The sequence below is a fragment of the Siphateles boraxobius genome, unplaced genomic scaffold (genome assembly GCF_051911475.1).
Source record: "Siphateles boraxobius isolate OS27281-9 unplaced genomic scaffold, OSU_SipBor_1 10, whole genome shotgun sequence".
NCBI lineage: Eukaryota > Metazoa > Chordata > Actinopteri > Cypriniformes > Leuciscidae > Siphateles > Siphateles boraxobius.
This window is the reverse complement of record NW_027508700.1, coordinates 226,170-249,519: the sequence shown is the minus strand read 5'-3', so window position 1 is coordinate 249,519 and position 23,350 is coordinate 226,170. Positions and strand designations below refer to the sequence as shown.

General features: G+C 42.5%; 1 protein-coding gene and 1 pseudogene across 2 annotated transcripts in view; one reads left to right on the top strand and one right to left on the bottom strand.

The window, feature by feature from the left end:
- Nucleotides 1–12,861, top strand: part of cdc37 (cell division cycle 37 homolog (S. cerevisiae)) — a 32,123-nt gene extending 19,262 nt beyond the window's left edge. Inside the window, exons 2-8 of one of the 2 annotated variants that reach the window (XM_077237861.1) lie at nt 795–1,079; nt 1,220–1,325; nt 1,524–1,639; nt 2,961–3,083; nt 4,993–5,175; nt 6,500–6,571; nt 12,340–12,861. In XM_077237861.1, coding sequence (XP_077093976.1) covers nt 795–1,079; nt 1,220–1,325; nt 1,524–1,639; nt 2,961–3,083; nt 4,993–5,175; nt 6,500–6,571; nt 12,340–12,471 — 1,017 coding nt within the window. In that variant the 3' untranslated portion in view covers nt 12,472–12,861. The remainder of the gene's footprint in view (nt 1–794; nt 1,080–1,219; nt 1,326–1,523; nt 1,640–2,960; nt 3,084–4,992; nt 5,176–6,499; nt 6,572–12,339) is intronic. The other variant, XM_077237871.1, reaches the window with a different exon arrangement.
- Nucleotides 12,862–19,362: 6,501 nt separating this feature from the next.
- On the bottom strand, nt 19,363–20,095 carry LOC143745999 (crk-like protein pseudogene; annotated as a pseudogene).
- Between the last annotated feature and the right edge of the window lie 3,255 nt (nt 20,096–23,350).

Genomic DNA, 23,350 nt, shown 5'->3' with positions numbered 1-23,350 from the left:
TGTTTGAGCTCTAAGACTATGTGCCATATTACTAGAGAGAACAGGCCAGGTCTGCCCAAAAAACTTTTCCAATCGTCTATAAATTCTATATTATTTTGCGGACAGCCAGAAACCACAGTGTGTGTGTTGTTGGTCACGTGTGAGCTGATGTCTGGTGTTCCTCAGGCTCGGGTGGATCGTATGGAGGTGTTCCTGAAGTCAAGTCAAGTCATCCTCATTTATATATCGCTTTTAACAATGTAGATTGTTTCAAAGCAGCTTTACAGAGATAAAGATATAATTTAAGGTAACAGAGATTGGTTTGGTTTTATAGTGGTTCTTGAAAAATGTTTTTTCCAGCTAAAGTTAGTTTTGATTGATTCACTTCCGTCTAAATGATCATTTGTTATTAAATTAGGGGCCACTAAGACGACACCATTCTCTCTAAACAGACTTTAAACGTGAACCTGTGATAGACGCTGATGGCGTTCACATGCGCATTAAGAATTGATTCTATAGTTATGTGCGTTTCAATATATGTGCGCAGGTTTGTAATTCCTTACAAACCATGCCTAAACAAACTACTTGTCTTGTCTATAAATTTTGATGCAGAATTTTATTTTATCTTATCACTTTGGGTGAAGCAGTGAGTGTGTGTGTGTGTGTGTGTGTGTGTGTGTGTGTGTGTGTGTGTGTGTGTGTGTGTGTGTGTGTGTGTGTGTGTGTGTGTGTGTGTGTGTGTGTGTGTGTGTGTGTGTGTGTGTGTGTGTGTGTGTGTGTTGGTCATATGGGAGCTGATGTCTGGTGTTCCTCAGGCTCGGGTGGATCGTATGGAGGTGTTCCTGAAGCAGGGCGAGGAGCTGGAGAAGAGCCTGATGGAGAGCAGGAGGAGGCTGGAGGAGGCGCAGCGCAGGGTGAAGGAGCTGAAGGAGGCGGCCGGGTCCTCAGACCAGGAGAAGGAGCTGAGTAAAGCCCAGGCGGAGGAGAAGCAGCTGAGGAAGGAGGAGCGGTCCTGGCAGAAGAAGATGGAGGAGCACCGCAGAGAGGAGAAGAAGATGCCCTGGAACGTGGACACACTTAGCAAAGAGGGCTTCAGTAAGGTGCGACACTCTCTCTCTCACACACACACACACACACACACACACACACACACACACACACACACACACACACACACACACACACACTATACTCACACACACAGATGAACACGCCACTGACGCTCCTGTGCTTGTTTCAGAGCGTTGTGAATGTGAAGCCTGACAAGGAGGAGGAGACGGAGGAGCAGAAGGAGGAGAAACACAAGACCTTCGTGGAGAAAAACGAGAAACAGATCAAACACTTCGGTGAGATGAATCAGCTTCTCTTCTCTGATGACGAGGGCGGAGCTATAACCTGTCACTCACAGCAGATCAGCCAATAGCAAACCACAACCATCCAATCAGTTCCCCACGGACACAACCAAGCCCCGCCCACATTTGTTCTTGTTCCAGAAGTTCACTGCCGTTCTCATGACGTGTGTGTGTGTTTGTTTGTGTGTGCAGGGATGCTGCGCCGCTGGGACGACTCTCAGAAGTACCTGTCTGATAATCCTCACCTGGTGTGCGAGGAAACGGCCAATTATCTGGTCATCATGTGCATCGATCTGGAGGTGGAGGAGGTAATGCTGTGTGTGTAGCTTATGTGTGTGTAGCTGATATGTGGGTGTAGCTGATATGTGGGTGTAGCTGATATGTGTGTGTAGCTGATATGTGTGTGTAGCTGATATGTGGGTGTAGCTGATATGTGGGTGTAGTTGATATGTGTGTGTAGCTGATGTGTGTGTAGCTGATATGTGTGTATCTGTGTAGCTGATGTGTGTGTAGCTGATATGTGTGTATCTGTGAAGCTGATATGTGTGTGTAGCTGATGTGTGTGTAGCTGATATGATATGTGTGTGTAGCTGATATGTGTGTGTAGCTGATATGTGTGTGTAGCTGATATGTGTGTGTAGCTGATATGTGTGTGTAGCTGATATGTGGGTGTAGCTGATATGTGTGTGTAGCTGATATGTGTGTGTAGCTGATATGTGGGTGTAGCTGATATGTGGGTGTAGCTGATGTGTATGTAGCTGATATGTGTGTATCTGTGAAGCTGATATGTGTGTGTAGCTGATGTGTGTGTAGCTGATATGTGTGTATCTGTGAAGCTGATATGTGTGTGTAGCTGATGTGTGTGTAGCTGATGTGTGTATCTGTGAAGCTGATATGTGTGTGTAGCTGATGTGTGTGTAGCTGATATGATATGTGTGTGTAGCTGATGTGTGTGTGTAGCTGATATGTGTGTGTAGCTGATATGTGGGTGTAGCTGATATGTGGGTGTAGCTGATATGTGTGTGTAGCTGATATGTGTGTGTAGCTGATATGTGGGTGTAGCTGATATGTGGGTGTAGCTGATATGTGTGTGTAGCTGATATGTGTGTGTAGCTGATATGTGGGTGTAGCTGATATGTGTGTGTAGCTGTGTAGCTGATGTGTGTGTAGCTGATATGTGTGTATCTGTGAAGCTGATATGTGTGTGTAGCTGATGTGTGTGTGTAGCTGATATGTGTGTGTAGCTGTGTAGCTGATATGTGTGTATCTGTGAAGCTGATATGTGTGTGTAGCTGATGTGTGTGTGTAGCTGATATGATATGTGTGTGTAGCTGATGTGTGTGTGTAGCTGATATGTGGTTGTAGCTGATATGTGTGTGTAGCTGATATGTGGGTGTAGCTGATATGTGTGTGTAGCTGTGTAGCTGATGTGTGTGTAGCTGATATGTGTGTATCTGTGAAGCTGATATGTGTTTGTAGCTGATGTGTGTGTAGCTGATATGATATGTGTGTGTAGCTGATATGATATGTGTGTGTAGCTGATGTGTGTGTGTGCCTGACCCGTGTGTGTGTGTGTGTGTGTGTGTGTGTGTGTGTGTGTGTGTGTGTGTGTGTGTGTGTGTGTGTCAGAAACACGCCCTCATGCAGCAGGTGGCGCATCAGACCATCGTCATGCAGTTCATCCTGGAGCTCGCCAAGAGTCTGAAGGTGGATCCGCGCGGATGCTTCCGCCAGTTCTTCACCAAGATCAAGGTGTGTGTGTGTTTCTTCTCATTCGTGCTGGTCCTGCAGAGTCAGTATAATGCGGCTGTACCTGAACAACTCAAAGCACTGATGCACTTCAGCTGTATTGTATGAGTGCTTTTCTTTTTAATTTGCTGCTTTGCTCTTTTAACCCTCCGGGGCCGGCAAACGCGTCGGCACGTTTTGCTCAATTTTTTTCATATAGCAGCAAAATAGACTTAAAATACTGTCATTTTTGGTCAAACAGACTTAAGAAATATGAAAAAATAAACTGTTAAATGTCTACTTTTTTATGTGTCCACTTACAATCGAAATAAAACATTGTGCTTTTGTAAAAAGAAAATAAACAGGGTGTGCTTTCTGTCTCTGTTAACTTTTTTGCTGGAGCACGTCTCTAAACTTAAACAGAACTCTATAATAATCATTATTAATCGTCTAATAATCATCTATTATAATCGTTTAAGTGTGTACTTTTAAATGATCTAACTCAAAACTAAAACAAATATTCTCTGTTTATGTAATCTATATAAAAAGAGAGAGATGTCCGCTGTTCTCGCAGCTCATTAATCTGCTAATTTGACACGCCCACGGAGAGCGCGCGGTATTCAAACACAGATGATCCGAGGCAACGCATGCAAACGTGTAAACGCCCACATCAACTCGATAAAACACACCAAGTTTAATCAGATTAATGTACTATGTCGTCTTGCGAGGCTGTGAGGAATAATCCTGGGACGTTTACCTCAGAACATGAATACTAAGTTTTTATTCTTGTGCTTTGTTCTAATCGCGATGTGGAATAGTGTCTGTAAACACAAAAAGCTTGTTTAAATTTGAATCACATTTCTGTGTGAATGAATGAACGGCACAGATGCGCGCTGTTGTTTACTGTTACAGATGAAATATGAAAGACAACATTTCGTTGACTAGTTTTGGATATATTATATAGTTTTTACTCTAAAATAGACATCAAATAAGCTTTTGTTAGCCAGTTTCGGCTCATATGTTAAATATATAGTATGTTCTGTCAAAAATAAACTCATCAACTAGATTATAGTGTTATTATAGTGTTTGTTCCAATGTAAGCTATATCAAACTAATGAATCCTTAACTTTGAAATATGTATGATAAAATGTTTTGGCCTACTTTAAAAAAATACTTTATTCTTTTCAAGATGTTTCCAACTCTAACTTTGAACAAATTCTGTAGAGTGACCCATATAGCCTATTTGACTTTCATTTATATTTGGATATTATGTATGTATATATATATATATATATATATATATATATAATTTTTTTTTTGGTCCTCACATTCTTTCTTGTGAGACGCACCTGAATGAAAGGCTCATTATGCAGCTCATTGTCTTCTCAGGTGTGAACCACATAATTATTCATGATCGTGTTGGATCATTCACGCCCCCACGCATATTGCCTTTCCAAACAAAAAGTGTTTTACAAAATTTAAATCAATGTATTGTTTTATGTGAATGATTAGGCAGGATGATTTTCAGATAATTTTGAAGCAAAGACTCTAGGCAACAACACCCATTAGTCAAAAGTCTTGTGGACACATATTTAGTATGTGTTTTGTGGACTTATTTCAGAAACTTAAACTTTTATTTTTATCAATAACCATGCATAAACAATATTCTCTCAAAAATACAAACATGTACATACATCTTGCTCACATATTATGGTAGCCCTGTTTGTGCTAAATAGAGAGTAATTAATTACACCTTTGCCATTAGTATGTTTCTAACCAAATGGAAAAAGCACAAATGTCAGGGCATGTCAAAACATCTCAAGGACCCCAAAAACACCTTAGACCCCAGAAGGTTAATAACAAAGATCAAGTAATTGTATTGTGAAATAAAAGTTCACACTGATGCCTCTCTGTGTGTGTCTCTGTGTTTCAGACTGCAGACCAGCAGTATCAGGACGCATTTAACGACGAGCTGGAGTCGTTTAAGGAGCGAGTGCGCGGCCGGGCGAAGATCCGCATTGATAAAGCCATGAAGGAGTACGAGGAGGAGGAGCGTCAGAAGCGCCTGGGTCCTGGAGGCCTGGATCCTGTGGAGGTGTACGAGACCCTGCCAGCGGTGAGGCTCACACACCACTCCCTCTCTCCTCATACAGACAGTTACCATAGTGATGCTGACTTTCACTGAAATGTGGCTGGTTTTGTGGGATTAATCAGAATAATAATTATCTAAGCAATCATTGGTTGCATTCTAAAGGCTCGGTCACTGCTGTTCTATGTAATTTTACGGGAGATTTCTGGTCTTTTCAATAGAAATCTGTACGATCGTGAGTAAAAAATAGCATGCGTGTCACAAGTTTGTTGTGTAAATTCACCAGCTTTTGAACAGAAATCTGCTCGGTTTGAAAGTGACTTAAGTGTGAGCAGTGCTTCTTACATCCACTCTACTGACAGTAGCCCTTAAAACTAATGAGGGCTAAATGCGATTTTTAAGGTTCTCATTAGAGCTGCACGATTATGACAAAAATCACAATTGCCGATTATTCCCTTGAAATTGTAATTGCGATTATTAATTACGATTATCACAATTTACATTGAATATATATAGGCATATTATAATACATGTTTACACAAAAATTGTTTACACACACAAGTACTGCCCCCCTTTACTTAACATACACATCAATTGTAAGAATTACTCATAGTAAAGACTAGAAAAACATTAGGAGTATGCTAAAGCAATTAAATAGCAGTCCCAAACTAGTTTTTGTTAATACAATGTTGATATGAGCCACCACAGTCATTTAAAAATATAAAAAATAACACAAAGTAAAAATAAAGTGGCATTTTTGGGTAATGGAAACGACACTTACCATGGTAAATACACAATACCAACAAGAACTGTTAATGAAACAGCTCCTGGTGAATAGAATGAAAATCATACCTGTGTGCATATCCTTCTCAGCTAACACGTGATTTATTGGTATTTTACTTTTATTTCGTGACTTACTAATTTACATTGTAACAGCGTTGCTCGTAGTTTCTTTTGCACTTTATACAGTGAAGCGATACACAGTGCGCGCCGCCGCACTTGCGCGTGCAATTAAAGAGTGCGCGCTACGAGCACAGTATAACGGGACAGGACAGTAAAGTCCGTTTTTCTGAGGTGAAAGACTTTTTATTTCAGCTTACACTTACGTCACTGCCTGGTATGTCATATTGTGCTGGGTTTTCTGAAGTAGTCGTGATTCGCCTCTCATAAAATAATCATGCTCTAAACACACACACGCAGAGTGGAGTTTCTTTTGTAATCGCGGCTTTGAACGATTAGGTAATCGTGCCACCCGTAATCGCAATTAGAAATTCGATTAATTGTGCAGCCCTAGTTCTCATAAATGAATGCTTCTGTCATAGCAGTGATTCTTCTGTCTTCATCTCCACAGGAAATGCAGAAATGCTTTGATGATAAAGACATTCAGATGCTTCAGGATGCCATCAGCAAGATGGACCCCACGGTCAGTGTAGCATGAGTCTGCTGCGCAACATGAGTGTTGCGAGTGTGACGGTGTTGCGAGTGTGACGGTGTTGCGAGTGTGACGGTGTTGCGAGTGTGACGGTGTTGCGAGTGTGACGATGTTGCGAGTGTGACGGTGTTGCGAGTGTGACGGTGTTGCGAGTGTGACGGTGTTGCGAGTGTGACGATGTTGCGAGTGTGACGGTGTTGCGAGTGTGACGGTGTTGAGAGTAGACATGTGCCGGTATTCGGTAATGCGATAAATCGCGGTAATGAATATGCACGATATTGTTATCGCGGGGACTTCGAAATACCGTGATAGATAATACCGTGAAATAATAGATCCGAATTTAGATTTTTAGAACGCGCATCAGCTTATTTTCCATCAACCGCTTAAAAAAACAATGCGTATATGCTGCGCAAAACACGTGCGCACTTTGATGTAAACAATCCCCACATCACATGTATAAGCACTGTGTGAATGCAGTGTGCACTCTAGTCTAATGTAAACAATCCTCACATGGAGAAGAAGCACGGCGGAAGGAGGAACGCTGCCGACTATTTATCCCCCGCATGGCTACCAACTCTCATGCATTCAGCTTGAGACTCACGCAATTGACACTTTCACTCGGTCTCGCGCCACACATCCATTTTCTCACGCAGAGAAAAATCGCGGAGCAAAGAGGACACTGACACCGACAGACTAGACAGAGCAGGTTACTTTTGATATGAAAAAAATATCAGCTCTCAGGTTTTATAACGAAATTCAGACATTAAATACTGTTTTGGTGCTTGTAAATGTGACGTGACAGATCGCGCGCCTCAGTTCAAGTAAACAGATCATCTGTTACTTTTTATTAAAGATACAGTACAACCCACCGAAAGGTATACGTACTTTCGATCAATCAGTGTTTTTCAACCACGGAAAGAGGTCAATAACACTGCAGGAGAACAATTATGTCACAGAACGTTACATTTACCTCAGGAAAGCCATTTAATGTTAGTTGACTATAAGAAAATAGCTATAGAGAGTAGGGGTGGGAATCTCTAGGCACCTCACGATTCGATTCGATTACGATTCAGAGGCCTGCGATTCGATTCAAAAGCGATTATCGATTATCTGAATCTTTTGTGTGTGTGTGTGTGAATATAAATACTTTGCTTTAAAAGTACAAAGTAATGACCCATAAAGAATTAACGTACAATATATTTTATTAAAATTGCAAAGAACCAACAGGAAAATAAACGTGTGCCTGAACTAGCAGCATACTTGTAGTAAATTAATAATATAACAACAACAGGTGTTCTGACGATTCATGCTACCCATCGAGATGTGCTACTTACTGGTGCATGTGGAGACTCATTTTTCTTCTGCTTACCACGCCCATAAATCTATGCATCCTTGCTGTGGATACTTGTAGGAAACTTTGACAGGTCAAAGATGAATATTTGATGATAATTTTTACTTTTCACACCGTTTTAAAAATAAAAACAGTACATTATACTGTATTCTTAACTTCGAATTTTATTATAATTTTATTTCATATAATATCATTTTTACTTGTTATATCAAATGTGATAATTGCTAGTTCATTTAAAATATCCAAATATGCTCCCCATACACTTACCCTGATTAAAATGAAATAACGATGTCATAATATTGTGAGATTTACACCATTATGGAAACAATAGAGAATGAATCAACATTATCTATGATCGATTTGCGTTTGGGTAGCATTTTTCTACAAGGCAGCAGAAATCGTCTGAACACCGGTAAAGCCCAGAGCCATAGAGAGAAACGGCTCTGGTACAGCCGAGTGTTTTTCCTCCTCTGGGTGGAAACGTGTCATATGGCTTCTCATATTTGTCGTGTTGCCGAAATATTTTAGTTTTATTCTACAAAGCTTACAACTAGTGTGGCTCTTGTCCAGCTCCTTTCCCCCTTCAACTTCATAGAAGCCAAAATATTTCCACACGTCAGCTTTTAACGAGGAGGGTGTTTGGATTTCGCGCTCAGCCATCGCGTCTCTGTTATGTGCGCACGCCACAGACAGACGGTCCGGGCACTGCACTTCCGCGCTTCAGAGTTCCGTCTTTTGCGTTCCGTCAATATTACGTCATTATAAATAGGCTACATGTCTAAAAAAAAAATTTTTTTTTTTTTTTGAAAATCGATTTTTGACATTTGTGAATCGATTCAGAATCGTCCACGTCCGCATCGCGATGCATCTAAGAATCGATTTTTTCCCCCACCCCTAATAGAGAGGAGTATTTTGCTAAATATGTGCACTATATTATTTTAATATATGTTTACTTGTCATTATATAATTGTTATTATAATGAAAATTACAGCATATTAAATTTTTATATTTATATTATTATTATATTTATATTGTATGCATTATATTTAATTTCTCTCTGTATGTTTACAGCATTATGTGAGATATATTTTTTCTTGAGAAACATTTAAATGCAGGCTATCTACTGTAGCCTACCTAATATTTATCCAAATGAGTCAATATTGAATCAAGATTGAAATTAAATCCAAGAATTTAATTGAAATCATGAAAATTGTGTTAAGCAATAATACAAACAGTAGCCTCAGTAACCATGTAAACATTATAACATGTTGTCACTAAAAAATAAAATTAATGTTTTGACAATCACAATTACACATTGTGATGCAGGTTTTTTTTAGATACCCCCAATCCGTCTGTTTCTCTTGTGCAATTAAAATATCGTGATAATACCGTATACCGTGATAAAAGCTCAATCAATTAATCGCAGCATGAAAATTTGATACCGGCACATGCCTAGTTGAGAGTGTGACGGTGTTGAGAGTGTGACTGTCGTGAGAGTGTGACTGTAGTGAGAGTGTGACTGTAGTGAGAGTGTGACTGTAGTGAGAGTGTGACTGTCGTGAGAGTGTGACTGTCGTGAGAGTGTGACTGTAGTGAGAGTGTGACTGTCGTGAGAGTGTGACTGTCGTGAGAGTGTGACTGTCGTGAGAGTGTGACTGTCGTGAGAGTGTGACTGTAGTGAGAGTGTGACTGTAGTGAGAGAGTGACTAGTGAGAGTGTGACTGTAGTGAGAGTGTGACTTTGACGGTGTTGCGAGTGTGACGTTGTTGCGAGTGTAATGGTGTCGAGTGTGACTATTGCGAGTGTAATGGTGGTGTAAGTGTGACTAGTGTGAGTGTGACTGTAGTTTGAGTCTGGCGGTGTTGCGAGTCTGACGGTGTTGCGAGTCTGACGGTGTTGCGAGTGTGACGGTGTTGCGAGTGTGACGGTGTTGCGAGTGTGGCGGTGTTGCGAGTGTGGCGGTGTTGCGAGTGTGACGGTGTTGCGAGTGTGACGGTGTTGCGAGTGTGACGGTGTTGCGAGTGTGACGGTGTTGCGAGTGTGACGGTGTTGCGAGTGTGACGGTGTTGCGAGTGTGACGGTAGAGAGAGTGTGACGGTAGAGAGAGTGTGACTGTAGTGAGAGTGTGACTTTGACGGCGTTGCGAGTGTGACGGTGTTGCGAGTGATGGTGCTGTGAGTGTGACTGTAGTTTGAGTGTGACAGTGTTGCGAGTGTTATTGTAGTGGTGTTGAGTGACGTGCGAGTGTATTGGCGGTGTGAGTGACTAGTGTGAGTGTGACGGTGTTGCGACTGTGACTGTAGTGCGAGTGTAATGGTGTCGAGTGTGACTATTGCGAGTGTAATGGTGGTGTAAGTGTGACTAGTGTAGGTGTGACTGTAGTTTGAGTGTGATGGTGTTGCGAGTGCGACTGTAGTGCGAGTGTGACGGTGTTGCGAGTGTGACACTGTAGAGTGAGTGTGACACTGTAGTGTGAGTGAGACTGTAGTGAGTGTGAGACTAGTGAGTGTGAGACTAGTGAGTGTGAGACTAGTGAGTGTGAGACTAGTGCGAGTGTGACTAGTGCGAGTGTGACTAGTGCGAGTGTGACTAGTGCGAGTGTGACTAGTGCGAGTGTGACTGTAGTGCGTGACTGTGACGCGAGTGTGACTGGTGTTGCGTGTGATTGTGTAACGTGTGAGACTAGTGTGAGTGTAGTGCGAGTGTGACTGTAGTGCGTGACTGTGACGCGAGTGTGACTGGTGTTGCGTGTGATTGTGTAACGTGTGAGACTAGTGTGAGTGTGACTAGTGTGACTGTGATGGTGTTGCGAGTGTGACGTGTTGCGAGTGTGACTGTAGTGTGAGTGTGTTGCAAGTGTGACTAGTGCAAGTGTAATGGTGTTGTGAGTGTGACTGTAGCGTGAGTGTGACTAGTGTGAGTGTGACAGAGTTGTGAGTGTGACTGTAGTGCAAATAATGGTGGTGTGAGTGTGACGGAGTTGCGAGTGTGACGGAGTTGCGAGTGTGACGGAGTTGCGAGTGTGACGGAGTTGCGAGTGTGACTGAGTTGCGAGTGTAGTGCAAGTAATGGTGGTGTGAGTGACTGTAGTGTGAGTGTGACTAGTGTGAGTGTGACTAATGGTGTTGCGAGTGTGATGGACGGTGTTGCGAGTGTGATGGAGTTGCGAGTGTAACACTAGTGTGTGACACTAGTGTGAGTGTAACACTAGTGTGAGTGTAACACTAGTGTGAGTGACGGTGCTGCAAGTGTGACTAGTGTGAGTGTGACAGTGTAACTAGTCTGAGTGTGACGGTGTTGCGAGTGTGACGGTGTTGCGAGTGTGACGGTGTTGCGAGTGTGACGAGTGTGACGGTGTTGCGAGTGTGACGGTGTTGCGAGTGTGACGGTGTTGCGACTGTGACGGTGCTGCGAGTGTGACGGTGCTGCGAGTGTTACGGTGCTGCGAGTGTGACTAGTGTGAGTGTGACGGTGTTGCGAGTGTGACGGTGCTGCGAGTGTGACGGTGCTGCGAGTGTTACGGTGCTGCGAGTGTGACTAGTGTGAGTGTGACGGTGTTGCGAGTGTGACTGTTGCGAGTGTGACTGTTGCGAGTGTGACTGTTGCGAGTGTGACTGTTGCGAGTGTGACTGTTGCGAGTGTGACTGTTGCGAGTGTGACTGTTGCGAGTGTGACTGTTGCGAGTGTGACGGTGCTGCGAGTGTGACTAGTGTGAGTGTGACGGTGTTGCGAGTTTGACTAGTGAGTTTGACGGTGTTACGAGTGTAACTAGTGTGAGTGTGACGGTGTTGCGAGTGTGACTAGTGTGAGTGTGACTGTTGCGAGTGTGACTGTTGCGAGTGTGACTAGTGTGAGTCTGACGGTGTTGCGAGTGTGACTGCTGCGAGTCTGACTGTTGCGAGTGTGACTGTTGCGAGTGTGACTGTTGCGAGTGTGACTGTTGCGAGTGTGACTGGTGCGAGTGTGACTGGTGCGAGTGTGACTGGTGCGAGTGTGACTGGTGCGAGTGTGACTGTTGCGAGTGTGACTGTAGTGTGAGTGACAGTGTTGCGAGTGTTACAGTATTGTGAGTGTGACTAGTGAGTGTGACAGTGTTGCGAGTGTGACTAGTGTGAGTGTGACTGCTGTGAGTGTGTCTGAAGTGTGAGTGTGACAGTGTTGCGAGTGTTACAGTGTTGAGAGTGTGACAATGTTGAGAGTGTGAGTATGAGTGTTGCGAGTGTGAATGTGACAGTGTTGTGAGTGTGACTGTAGTGAGAGTGTGACTTGTGTGAGTGTGACGGTGTTGCGAGTGTGACTGTAGTGTGAATGTGACGGTGTTGCGAGTGTGACGGCTTCGCGAGTGTGACGGTGTTGCTCAATAGCGTGCGAATGCCTTGTCCCTCGTCTGATGATGTTCATCCTGCAGGAAGCTAAACTCCACATGAAGCGCTGCATCGACTCAGGATTGTGGGTACCGAACTCACGTGTGGACGAAGAGGGAGATAAAGATGAAGCCGACGAGCCACAGTATGAGGAAGTGAAGAAGGAAGATCAGTGATCACTCCACACATACACACACCGAAGGCCAAAGCAAATTCCAGTTTGACCCACAGCGATCAAGAAGAGGCTGATGGGTCACAATCCTGACACACACATGCGTTGTCTCTCCTCTTCCACTGTTCTGTCACTGTTGTTGTTTTATTTATGCAGCGTTTGTTTGGCCTGTAGCGTGAGGCGGTTCACTTTCAGTGCTGCCGTCTATTCTTACTCTGTTTCCCACAGACATTTAACATGAATGAATGTGCAGAAACCTGAAGTATTAAATGCTCCAGATGAAAATTATAAATGAACTGGTTTAGTCTGGTTTTGTCTCTTTTAGTTCAGATCTCTCTGCTCTGTTAGTGCTGATGCTCAGTTTGTCAGAATAAAATCGTGGGCTGATGGGCAATCTGTGTCTGAGTGTCTTTCTGTTTGTGATTGTAACAAGTTTATCTGTATTTGTGCAGCTGAGGCAACAGTAATGATGCCATTATCATAGTTTTAATGAGATAACCGAAGAAATGTGTCAGTTTTTAGTTTTCCCTGCCATTGATGGAATTTTCTTTGTGTTTTCACTGTTAAACGGTAGGGGGCGCTATTACATGATGTTTTATTAACAAAGTTCGGGAGAGCGCGTTCAAATAATTGATCCAATTATCACATCATTCCAACCAGCTGTCGACAATCAGTAATTAACATGTCTATCCAATCAGCATGAGTTGGAGACCTATATATATACTCAGTTGACTCACCAATGTGAGTTGAAAACGACAGTTTTTCAGCATCTTGGCTCGCTGTTTTGCTACCATGTCACACAAAAGTTCTTCATCTGACGAGGAAACAAACATCCCCAGGGATCCGCTGTGGCATTTCGCCGGCCCCAGGATTATTCACAGACAGCTTGAGATACGTGCAGCTACTGTGGGGTCATCTGGTTGAAATGAGAGGTGTGTGTCATCAGCATAGTAATGGTAAGAGAAACCATGCGCCTGTATGATGGGTCCCAATGATGTGGTGTAAATGGAGAAGAGGAGCGGTCCAAGCACTGAACCCTGAGGAACCCCTGTGTTCAGTTGATGTGCTTTGGATACCTCGCCTCTCCATGTAACCCTGAAGGACCTACCTGTGAGATAGGACTCAAACCAGTGGAGGGAAGTTCCTTTGATGCCCAGTGATGAGAGGATGGACAGAAGGATCTGATGATTCACAGTGTCGAAGGCACTAGAAAGATCCAGCAGAATGAGAACTGAAGATTTGGAAGCAGCTTTTGCGATCCGCAGGGCTTCTGTGACCGACAGTAGTGCAGTCTCTGTTTAATGGCCTTTCTTGAAGCCAGATTGGTTGACATCTAGCTGGTTGGTCAGAGACAGGAAAGATGACACTTGGTTGAAAGCAACTCGTTCAAGTGTTTTCGCAATGAAAGGTAGGAGAGAGACAGGTCTGTAATTCTCTAAAAGGGATGTGTCTAATGTTGTTTTTTTAAGCAGTGGAGTTACCCGAGCCTGCTTTAATGCTGTAGGGAAAATGCCAGTATGGAGGGATGAGTTGATGATGTGTGTGAGTGCTGGTAGAAGTGTGGGAGTGATGGCATGAAGAAGGTGTGAGGGGATGGGGTCTAGAGGGCAGGTGGTAGGATGACTGGAGAGGAGAAGTTTAGATACTTCTTCCTCGGTTAGCGGAGAAGGTAAAGAGAAGGTTTCTGGTAGTGGGAGAGGATGGTTTGGGTTCCTGTGTGTGTGGAGTTGAGAACTGACTGCTGATAGAAGTTGTTTTGTTGGTGAAGAAGTTAGCAAAGTCATCAGCAGTTAAAGAGGAGGTGGGTGATGGTGGAGGTGGACCGAGGAGAGAGTTGAATGTCTTGAAAAGTTTTTGTGTGTTAGAGGCGCTGTTGATCTTGTTGTGGAAATATGAAGATTTTGCAGCGTGAACATCAGCAGAAAAGGAAGAGAGCAGAGATCGATACATTCTCAGGTCAGAAGTGTCTTTTGATTTGCGCCATTTCCTCTCCATTGCCCTGAGTTTGGTCCGGTGTTCACGAATAACCTCAGATAACCAGGGGTTAGAGGGAGTAGCGCGTGCTGGCCTGGAGGAGAGAGGGCAGATATTGTCTAAAGAAGAAGTTAAAGTGGAGCATAAAGTATCTGTTGCGGTATTCACATCTAGAGATGAGAATTGTGAGGGTGAGGGAAGAGAAGATGACACAGCAGAGGAAAGATGGGAAGGAGAAAGTGAGCGCAGGTTACGTCTGAAAGTAACTGGTAGGGGAGTTGGTGGAGTGTGGATAGTGAGTTATAGATTGAAAGTAATGAGGAGATTATCTGATACATGGAGAGATTTCACCAAAATGTTGTCTGTGATGCAGTTGCGTGTGTAAACCAGGTCCAGTTGGTTGCCTGATTTGTGAGTACCTGTGGTGATGAGCCGTTTGAGATCGAATGAGGCTAGAAGAGAGATGAAGTCTGTTGCATACGCCTTTTCTAGATGAATGTTGAAATCACCAAAGACTACGAGTGGGGTGCCGTCCTAAGGGAAGGAGGACAGTAGCACATCCAGCTCCTCAACAAAGCTTCCCAGTTGACCTGGGGGGCGATAAATAACTACAATATGGATCGTAATGGGAGTTGTAATTGTAATTGCTTGATATTCAAACTAGTTGTTATTGCATAGAGAAGAGAGAGTTGAGTATATCCAGTTGTTAGAAATGAGAAGACCAGTACCCCCACCCCTCCCAGACTGGCGAGGGGTGTGGGAGAAAGAGAAGTTGTTAGAGAGAGCAGCAGGAGTTGCTGAGTCTTCTGGACGGATCCAGGTCTCAGTCAAGCCCAATATATTAAGAGTAGAATGAGATGCAAAGGCTGGAATGAAGTCAGCCTTATTGACTGTTGACTGACAATTCCATAGACCCATAGAAAGAGAGAGAGGTGTGTGTGTGGATGAGAGAATAGGACGCAGATTAGCAGTATTGCGCTGCCTTCTGTGCGTGATGAGTGCACGTTGTCGAGAGACAACAGGAATGTATTGAAAGCACATATTGAGGATGGGAAATACGATAAAAGTGGGAAAGGAAAAGGAGAGAAGACGATACTTAAGTGCCTTGCCGGAGTCCTTGCTCGGTAGAGTCCCACAGGTAGAGTCGATGGTCTTTACCCGAGTCGGTCTTAACACAAGGAGGCTGAACGCTTCCGCGACAGCGCGCACACTACATAGATATAATGCGTACTAACGCCTGAGTGAGGACAGCTGTTTCGGCCCAGCAATTAACACAGCAAACGCAAATTACCCGAATAATGGGAGAGGAATCGAAACTAGCTGTTGGACAGCGCTCACTTAAGTGCTATAAAATTTAAACTGCAATACTATTCAGAGCGGCTGTTCTATAAAGTGGGAACGCGTCTAATTAAAATACAAATTTGTGAGAAGGCAAAAAAAGAAAATAACCAGAGAATCGAAAACAACCTTACCTTGTGGTAGATACTACACTGAAACAACAGGAGAACTGGATATTCAGAAAAACGACTTGCGCGCTCTTGTCCACGGACTGACCGCTTGTCCTGGCCTTGTCAATACTATTCAGAGCGGCTGTTCTATAAAGTGGGAACGCGTCTAATTAAAATACAAATTTGTGAGAAGGCAAAAAAAGAAAATAACCAGAGAACCAGAGAATGTTATCCAGCTGCTACCCACATATTGCACAGTTTTTGAGTCCAGTAAACTGGAAATCCAGTCTGTGAAAGTATGGTCTAGTGATAAAACAGCAGTACATGGAGCGGGCAGAAAAAGAGCTGTCAGACTCAAACACAAAGACACTTTGGGACTCCAGGGTTTTCCTTTAGCACTTTGTTACTAAGGCGGCCGCCTAAGCAACACACGCCTGCCGCCTTAACTACGTCGTCAAAAAAAATTATATGAGCGATATCCACCGAGTTACTCTGTCCTGTTTTCTCCATTTCAATCTTTAAATATGTGATTGCCTTCGTGTTCGCTTCAGTCTTGTAATCAGCGCGTTCTTCCGCAGTGGCGCCAAGCACGTCAGAACAAACAGAAGACAGGTTGTGTGTGTGTGTTCATCTGAGCCTCATTGGTCTGTCACTGCTCGTCAATGTCAGAATATTTGAGATGACCAATCAAATCAAAGTAGGCGGGCTTTATGTTCGCAGCGCGAATTTTAGTAGAGAGCGACTCATAGACAGGAGCGACTCGACGCGCTTCAGTTTACGGTCGGTCAAGTGCGAGAAGATGTAAGTTGCTAAACTAAGCATTTCCTATTTGACAGTTTTTTTTAGGTCATAAATGTTAAACGAATCACAAGAATAATCAGGCAAACTAATAAACTTTTGTCTATTTTCGCCATTTTGAACTGAAAATAGACCACTATGTGACTCATCATGTAATGTAACCTTAGCCTAATAATTAGTTTACTGTCATTGTGAGGGGAAAATACATATTAACCAGGGTATCTGCGGGATCTTAAAAGCATTGAAAAATAATCTCAAATTAAGGTATTGCAAGCCTTGAATTTGGTATACAAAGTCTTGGATTTCGTTACAAAAGTATTATTTATTTTTTTATTACTAGGATTTACTAGGATTAAGTTCACCATAACAAAAATAACTGTTATTAAAGATTCATGCAACGTTGAGTGCACCGCGCACGCCACGTCATAGCAGAAAGCGTGCGCACCGTTACTATGGTTACTAGGCAAGTGAGTTACAGAACAAGATAGTAACGTTAGCCAAGCGTAGTTTGTCGTCTGAAATAGGAAAGTTTCAGTTTAATCCGCTGTGGCCACAAATGCCAGAATTCAATAATTTAACCCCCAAATCAGAGCTTTTCTGTTAAAAGAACTTGTTTTATACCCGGTCTTTTCAATAGTAGCTGGCAACCGTGCGCGCGCGCTCTCTACACTGCTCAAGAAGCGCGGATGATCTGAAGACACAGACAAGCTGGAGTTCAGCAATCTTCATTTGAGATTTTCATCTTAAATTGAAGTGTCATTCAGTCGGTCTATGTTCTGTCACGAGCCGCTTGCGCTGTTTGTGCGAACAAAATGCAGGCTGATATCCAGCAGTGTTTTTAATGTTGATGCAATGTTTCGCGAATATCCACACGATTTCAAATGTGACATTGATTTTATACAACAGTTAAAAAACAAAACAAAAGTGTAACATTAAGTGATTTACTACATTTAAAACAGTATAGTCAGGCTTATTGCTCTATTTTGCAACGAAATCTGTGGCTTTGAACGAATCGTGAGATTCAATGAATGACTCGATGACACACATAAAGACAATGAATTACCGCCACCTACTGGCGATTTTAATACAATCTTTTTATTAATATTAAACGATCTTTAACATTGCCTATTTATTGAACATTGTTTTATTTAATGAATTATTTATTTTTTAAAGGTATTACAAAGGTAAAACAATGAAATGGAAAAATTGATTAAAGGGGGCAAATATTGTCCCTTTATGGAAAAGGTGTGAGTGCAGTCTAAGTGGAAGAGGGGTACGGCACTCTAAACACTGGAGAACCACGGATAACATTACTATCCGATGTAATGTTATTACCTTGACAAACTAAAAAGATATAAGACTCAAGTTTCAGTATTTGTCTTAATTTGTGTCAGGAGTTATGCAATTTCCTCCTGGACCCCCGACCCCCGGATTAAATAATCCTTTTTTAATCAGATGGCATCATTCCTTTATGTCGAACAGGCCACAGCAGGTGAAGTTTAACTCCTCTCTGTCTGATCTAGCAGTGTGCAGCACTGGCGCCCCTCAAGGGTGTGTCAGCTCACCTCTCCTGTTTACATTGTATACTAATGATGTGTCAGCTATGAGCCAAACCAATATATACTCAAATTCTCTGATGATACTGTCCTTGTGAGTTTGCTTAATAAAGAAAGCAACATGAATATCCACCAAGTTGCTGTGGACAAGTTTGTCAACTGGAATGATGCACACCAACTTCATATTAACACACGAAAAACTGGAAATTTTGGTTGACCCCAAATCAGTTGGAGATCAGAGCCCTGTGGCCATTCATGGTCATGATATCAGGCAGGTGATATCTTTTAACTACTTAGGGGTGTTTATTGATAATGACCTGAATTGGCGCACACATGTTACAAATGTTTGTGCCAGAACCCATCAGCGCCTCTATTCTTTGCGTAGACTTAGAGTGTTTGGGGTCTGTAAAAATATTATGTTAATCTTTTATAGAGCAACAATAGAGTCCATTCTTCGATATGGTATCACCAGTTGGTTTGGAAATTTGACAGTCAAATCAAAAACTCAGATTTTTAATTTGGTCAAGACGGCGGGCATAATTATGGGTACATCGCCACCCCTCACCCCGCAGGAGCTTTTTGACCAGACAACAATTAGGCAGGCTAAAAACATTATATTTGATAATACTCATGCGTTGTCTACAGAGTTTGAGTTACTGAACTCAGGAAAGAGGTACAGGGTTCCTCTGTGCAAATATAATAGGTATAAGCACTCATTTGTTACTCTCTCAATTAAGCTCATAAATTATCAGCAATGAACATGTGACTATGAATTTTATATCCGTGATTAAATTATGTGTGATCATGTTAGGATATTAATTTTGCATAAGCAGATTTTAGAAAAAGGTGATTTGCAATTTGCACAGCTCTTTGGGTAGCTTGAATATTCTGTGTACTTTTTTGTTTTTAAATTGTTATTAATTCTGTACAGCCGTATACTGTATATCTGTGATTGAATGTTATGCATGGACATGATATGATATCACTTTTGCATAAGCAGAATTTAGGAATTGGTGATTTGCTATTTTGCACAGTTCTCTGAGTAGCCTTAATGTTTTATGTACTTTTTGTCTTTAACTGTTTTAACCCTATACCTGTGCTTTGTCTCTGTTGAAATCTTCATGTAGCAATCTCTTTATCCAAAACTAATTTCTCCTTGGGGAGACAAATAAAGATACTTTGACTTTGACAGTGTGCCTGATCATAACATATGGGGGCTCGTCCGGGATAATGCGAAGGTCTCACCAGCTTTTCTACATAGGGAAGGAATCATGCCTACTCTTCCATCTTTATTCTTGGCACTCCACCACTGCTCCTCAGGCTTGTGCAGAGTAATTAGGACTTCACCCTTCTTGAAAGGAAGGTCTTCAGTATCGCTACCAGTGAAGTCATAAAGAGTTTGCACATACTCCTGGTTCTCATCTCCGAGTCCCCCGGATGGTTGGATAGGACCACTGGGCAGAGGGGTACTGGTGTACCTTGGTGCTGGCTCTATCAAGGTGGTCGTATCCAGATAATGTATTTTATAGAACTCTAAAAGGCCAGGTAGATTGTCAAACTTTTGGTCACCTATCTTGAATCTCTTGTTTGGCAAAGAGTTAATGATATAGTGAGAAACTTTTGAGTTTTCGGACACTGACAGTACATAATCACCAGGGCAGGTGGACGAATCTCGCACCAAAAACATCCCATGTCTCTGTCCCTGAAGCCTATTCTGCTCCTCCTCTCTCGAAACAGGCTCGAAATACCAACTAGATCGGTCCGAGTCGTAAAAACCGCGCAGACGACATGTTTCTTTGAAATACACTTGTAACTGATGAACTCGAAAAGAAAACAGAAACGAGCAATACATTAAAAAAGCAATCACCTTTTCTTATAAGCGACCGAACGCTTTCTGACCCGACAGTCCTACTGAACCGCAACCAGCCGTTTGACCAGACAGGCTGCGACTGGCGACAACCAACTTTGATGCATTGCTAAATTTTCCACCAGCACAAGAATCACAACGGGCGTAAAACAGGCTTAAACATCCCCAAAAATTTGCAACGAACCCAAAAACGCGTATTCAGAGTCAAAGTTCCCCTTTCCGCTCTCTCTTCTGTGAAAGTAGCTGCAGCTTATGAGACAATATAACGCGTTAGCCGTCTTCCGTCACCGTCCGCTCAAGATGAAGCATAATATGTTAATGAATCGTCTTGCATAACGATTCAAGGTGACATATATCAGTTGCGTCCAACACTGAGTTTTTCTTCGTGTATTACACAAAATTACGGAAGAGTTTTGTCTCTTATTTAGACTCTCAACAGACTTTGAAGGCTGTAACAAAAATGGCGACCCCCAACACGTCTTCACACACAACGAATTCTGAATAATCTTGCAACAGAAAGTTTCCCACCTTGCTACCCTAATATGACGCACGACTTTTCCATGCAACAAGACGATCGAAAAGATTTAGAAATTTTTCAATTTGTGGTGTTTTCTGTTCCTTCACGGGATTGGTGTAAAAGCTGCTTCAACTCCCCACACGGTTCGAGAAATGGCGTCTGGAGGGCGGATCTGCGCGCGCTCCCGGTCTACCTGATCACCCGATCATAACACCCTCACTGATTAAAACCCCCTGGGTGATCCACCGGGGGTCTCTCTCTCAGCGGACGCAGTGAAAATCTCCAGGTCGAGTAATCATGTTCCTTTTTCCTGTTTTCTCTTTTTGTCCAGCGAGCATTTGGTCTCTCAGCGAACGCAGCGAGAACTTTTCCGGTAGAGTACTTACGTTTTCTCTTCCGTCCAGAACTTATCTCTAACTCTCTCCGGTCCAGTGAGCATGGGTCTCCCAGCGGGTCTCCCTCCAAACGCTACAGCCTTGGAACCAACCCCAGTAGGCAACAACATCAGAGCACAGATCCTCTCAGGTGCAGACATTGATTTATCTTCCCTGATATCTTTACTTCCTCAATCCGCTTCAGATTGCCAAATAGAAGTAGGTGATTTTTCAGTTACTTTAATAAAAAAATACATCCCTCCTCCTTTCTTTCACTGAATTTTCAATCGCATTCAACCGTTACAGCAAAATCATCATGGCCGTTTTCCCCCATAGGAGACGTGAGCTAAGCGATTATCTCGCAATAATTGATGAGCTTGCATTATCTTACGGAGGGTCTCATTTCTATACGTACCATAAACTATTCTCAGCTAAATGCGCCGTCCGCGTTGCTCAATGGATCCAGTGCCCTTACTGGGGTGCAATGGACACAGACCTCACCAAAAGAGTGTTCCTGGGCTGCCGCAACATCTCTTGTGCAGTATGAAGATCACTCGCTCACTCCGCCATAAGCTGTCCTCTGGTAACCCCTTCATCTCCCCCTTGCCCAGTTCCATCACAGGGAAAATCTACCAGTTACGTCCCACGACCAGTACATTTCGACTCACCATCCAAATATTTTAAACCCACCTCCAAATCTCGTGACCAAGTTAAAAGTTAAAGCTATAATTTTAACTCCTGGGGATGCTTAAGACTAGGGCTGCAACAACTAATCGATAAAATCGATTATAATCGATTATGAAAATTGTTGTCAACGAATGTCATTATCGATTAGTTGGTCTGCTTACGTCACGGGGAGCGTTTACTGGTACGCACACACACGCAAGGTCTCTCTCCCTCAGGCGCTCTGCCGAGCGCGCGCGCTACACGGTTTGGAGCAGTCTCTTCTGTCTCGCATGCGCGCTCTTGCTTGCACGCTCTAGATTTCGGGAGTTTGAACTAATTCGCGGGCATCAGGGAGCCGCAATCAATATGCGGGAGACTCCCGGGACTTCTGTATTTTGTCTCGAGCATCAGGTTGCGCAATCAGTTCGCTCGCAACGTAAGTGATGGATTAAAATAGCGCTACCGCAGAAATAGGTTAAATTAAAACGGTGTTTACAAAGTGAAGCATTAAATACAAAGGCAGTTAATAACAGCAGCAGTAAAATATTGTTTTTTAGTCACTGTACTCAGTGGTTTTCAGCGAATGCTTGTGCACTAATGCATAATTTCTCCTGTCCTTTACTCAAGCCTGTTAGCTTGCTGGGTAACGTTACCTCCATTCCGTTCTCTTTTTATAGCATTTGTCTACTAAGTTTTAATTGTTTTTCAAACGCGATCTACTGCGGCTCTACATTCACACAATTGTTTTCAGTCTTTCTATATTTATTTAATCAATTTATCCTTATATTATATTCTTTTATATATTATATATATTATATATATTATATTCTTTATCCTTATATTCCTTATATATAATTAATTTTAAATAAAAATTAAATGAATTATATATTTTAGATGTTTTTAGTTTGTTTTTAGTTCAGATATTCACATCTGAACAACATGTCTGTGTAAATTTGTTTTAACAAAAATTGTGTTAAAACATAATATGTTGGATATCATTTTTGTAACAATAATCATGTTTGTCAACTTGCCATCAGCAATTATCATTAAAAACAATGCAAATATTGATATTAGTAAAACTCAATGTGTGGCTTTTGCACTTTTTAAAGTACACTTTTACACATAAATACCCTGATTTACGGTTTTATTTAGTTATAATAAAAAAAATAATCTAATTTAATTTCTATCCGATTAATCGAAAAAATAATCGTCCGATTAATCGATTATCAAAATAATCGTTAGTTGCAGCCCTACTTAAGACAACGTTGCCGTTACCTGCACGTCTGCAACTACTGCGCCAGCGCCCACTCCCGCACTATAGTGTTTTGAATATTTGGTGATCTTTTCATAGGGCATAAAGTAGAGGCTATTGAATTTTCTCTGGAATTTTCCCGCACTGCCGCAACAGGGATGTTCTCTCCCTTCTGACGCCACGACCATTCGCACTCTGCAAAGTTTTGCCGGATCAAGATCAACACATTCCTGGCGGCTGTCCCGCGTTAGTTTGCAAATTTTGGGGGAGTACTCTGGGTTCGGGCCCAATATCCGAGCTCGGAGCCCTCTCCCCGGACAGCACGCCAAATATCTAACTTATTTGTAAGTGTGAACTAGTGCAACATCTTCTGAAAGAATACTGAATCTGCAGATCAAAACAGGTGAAGAAGCAGAAACATTGCTTATGCA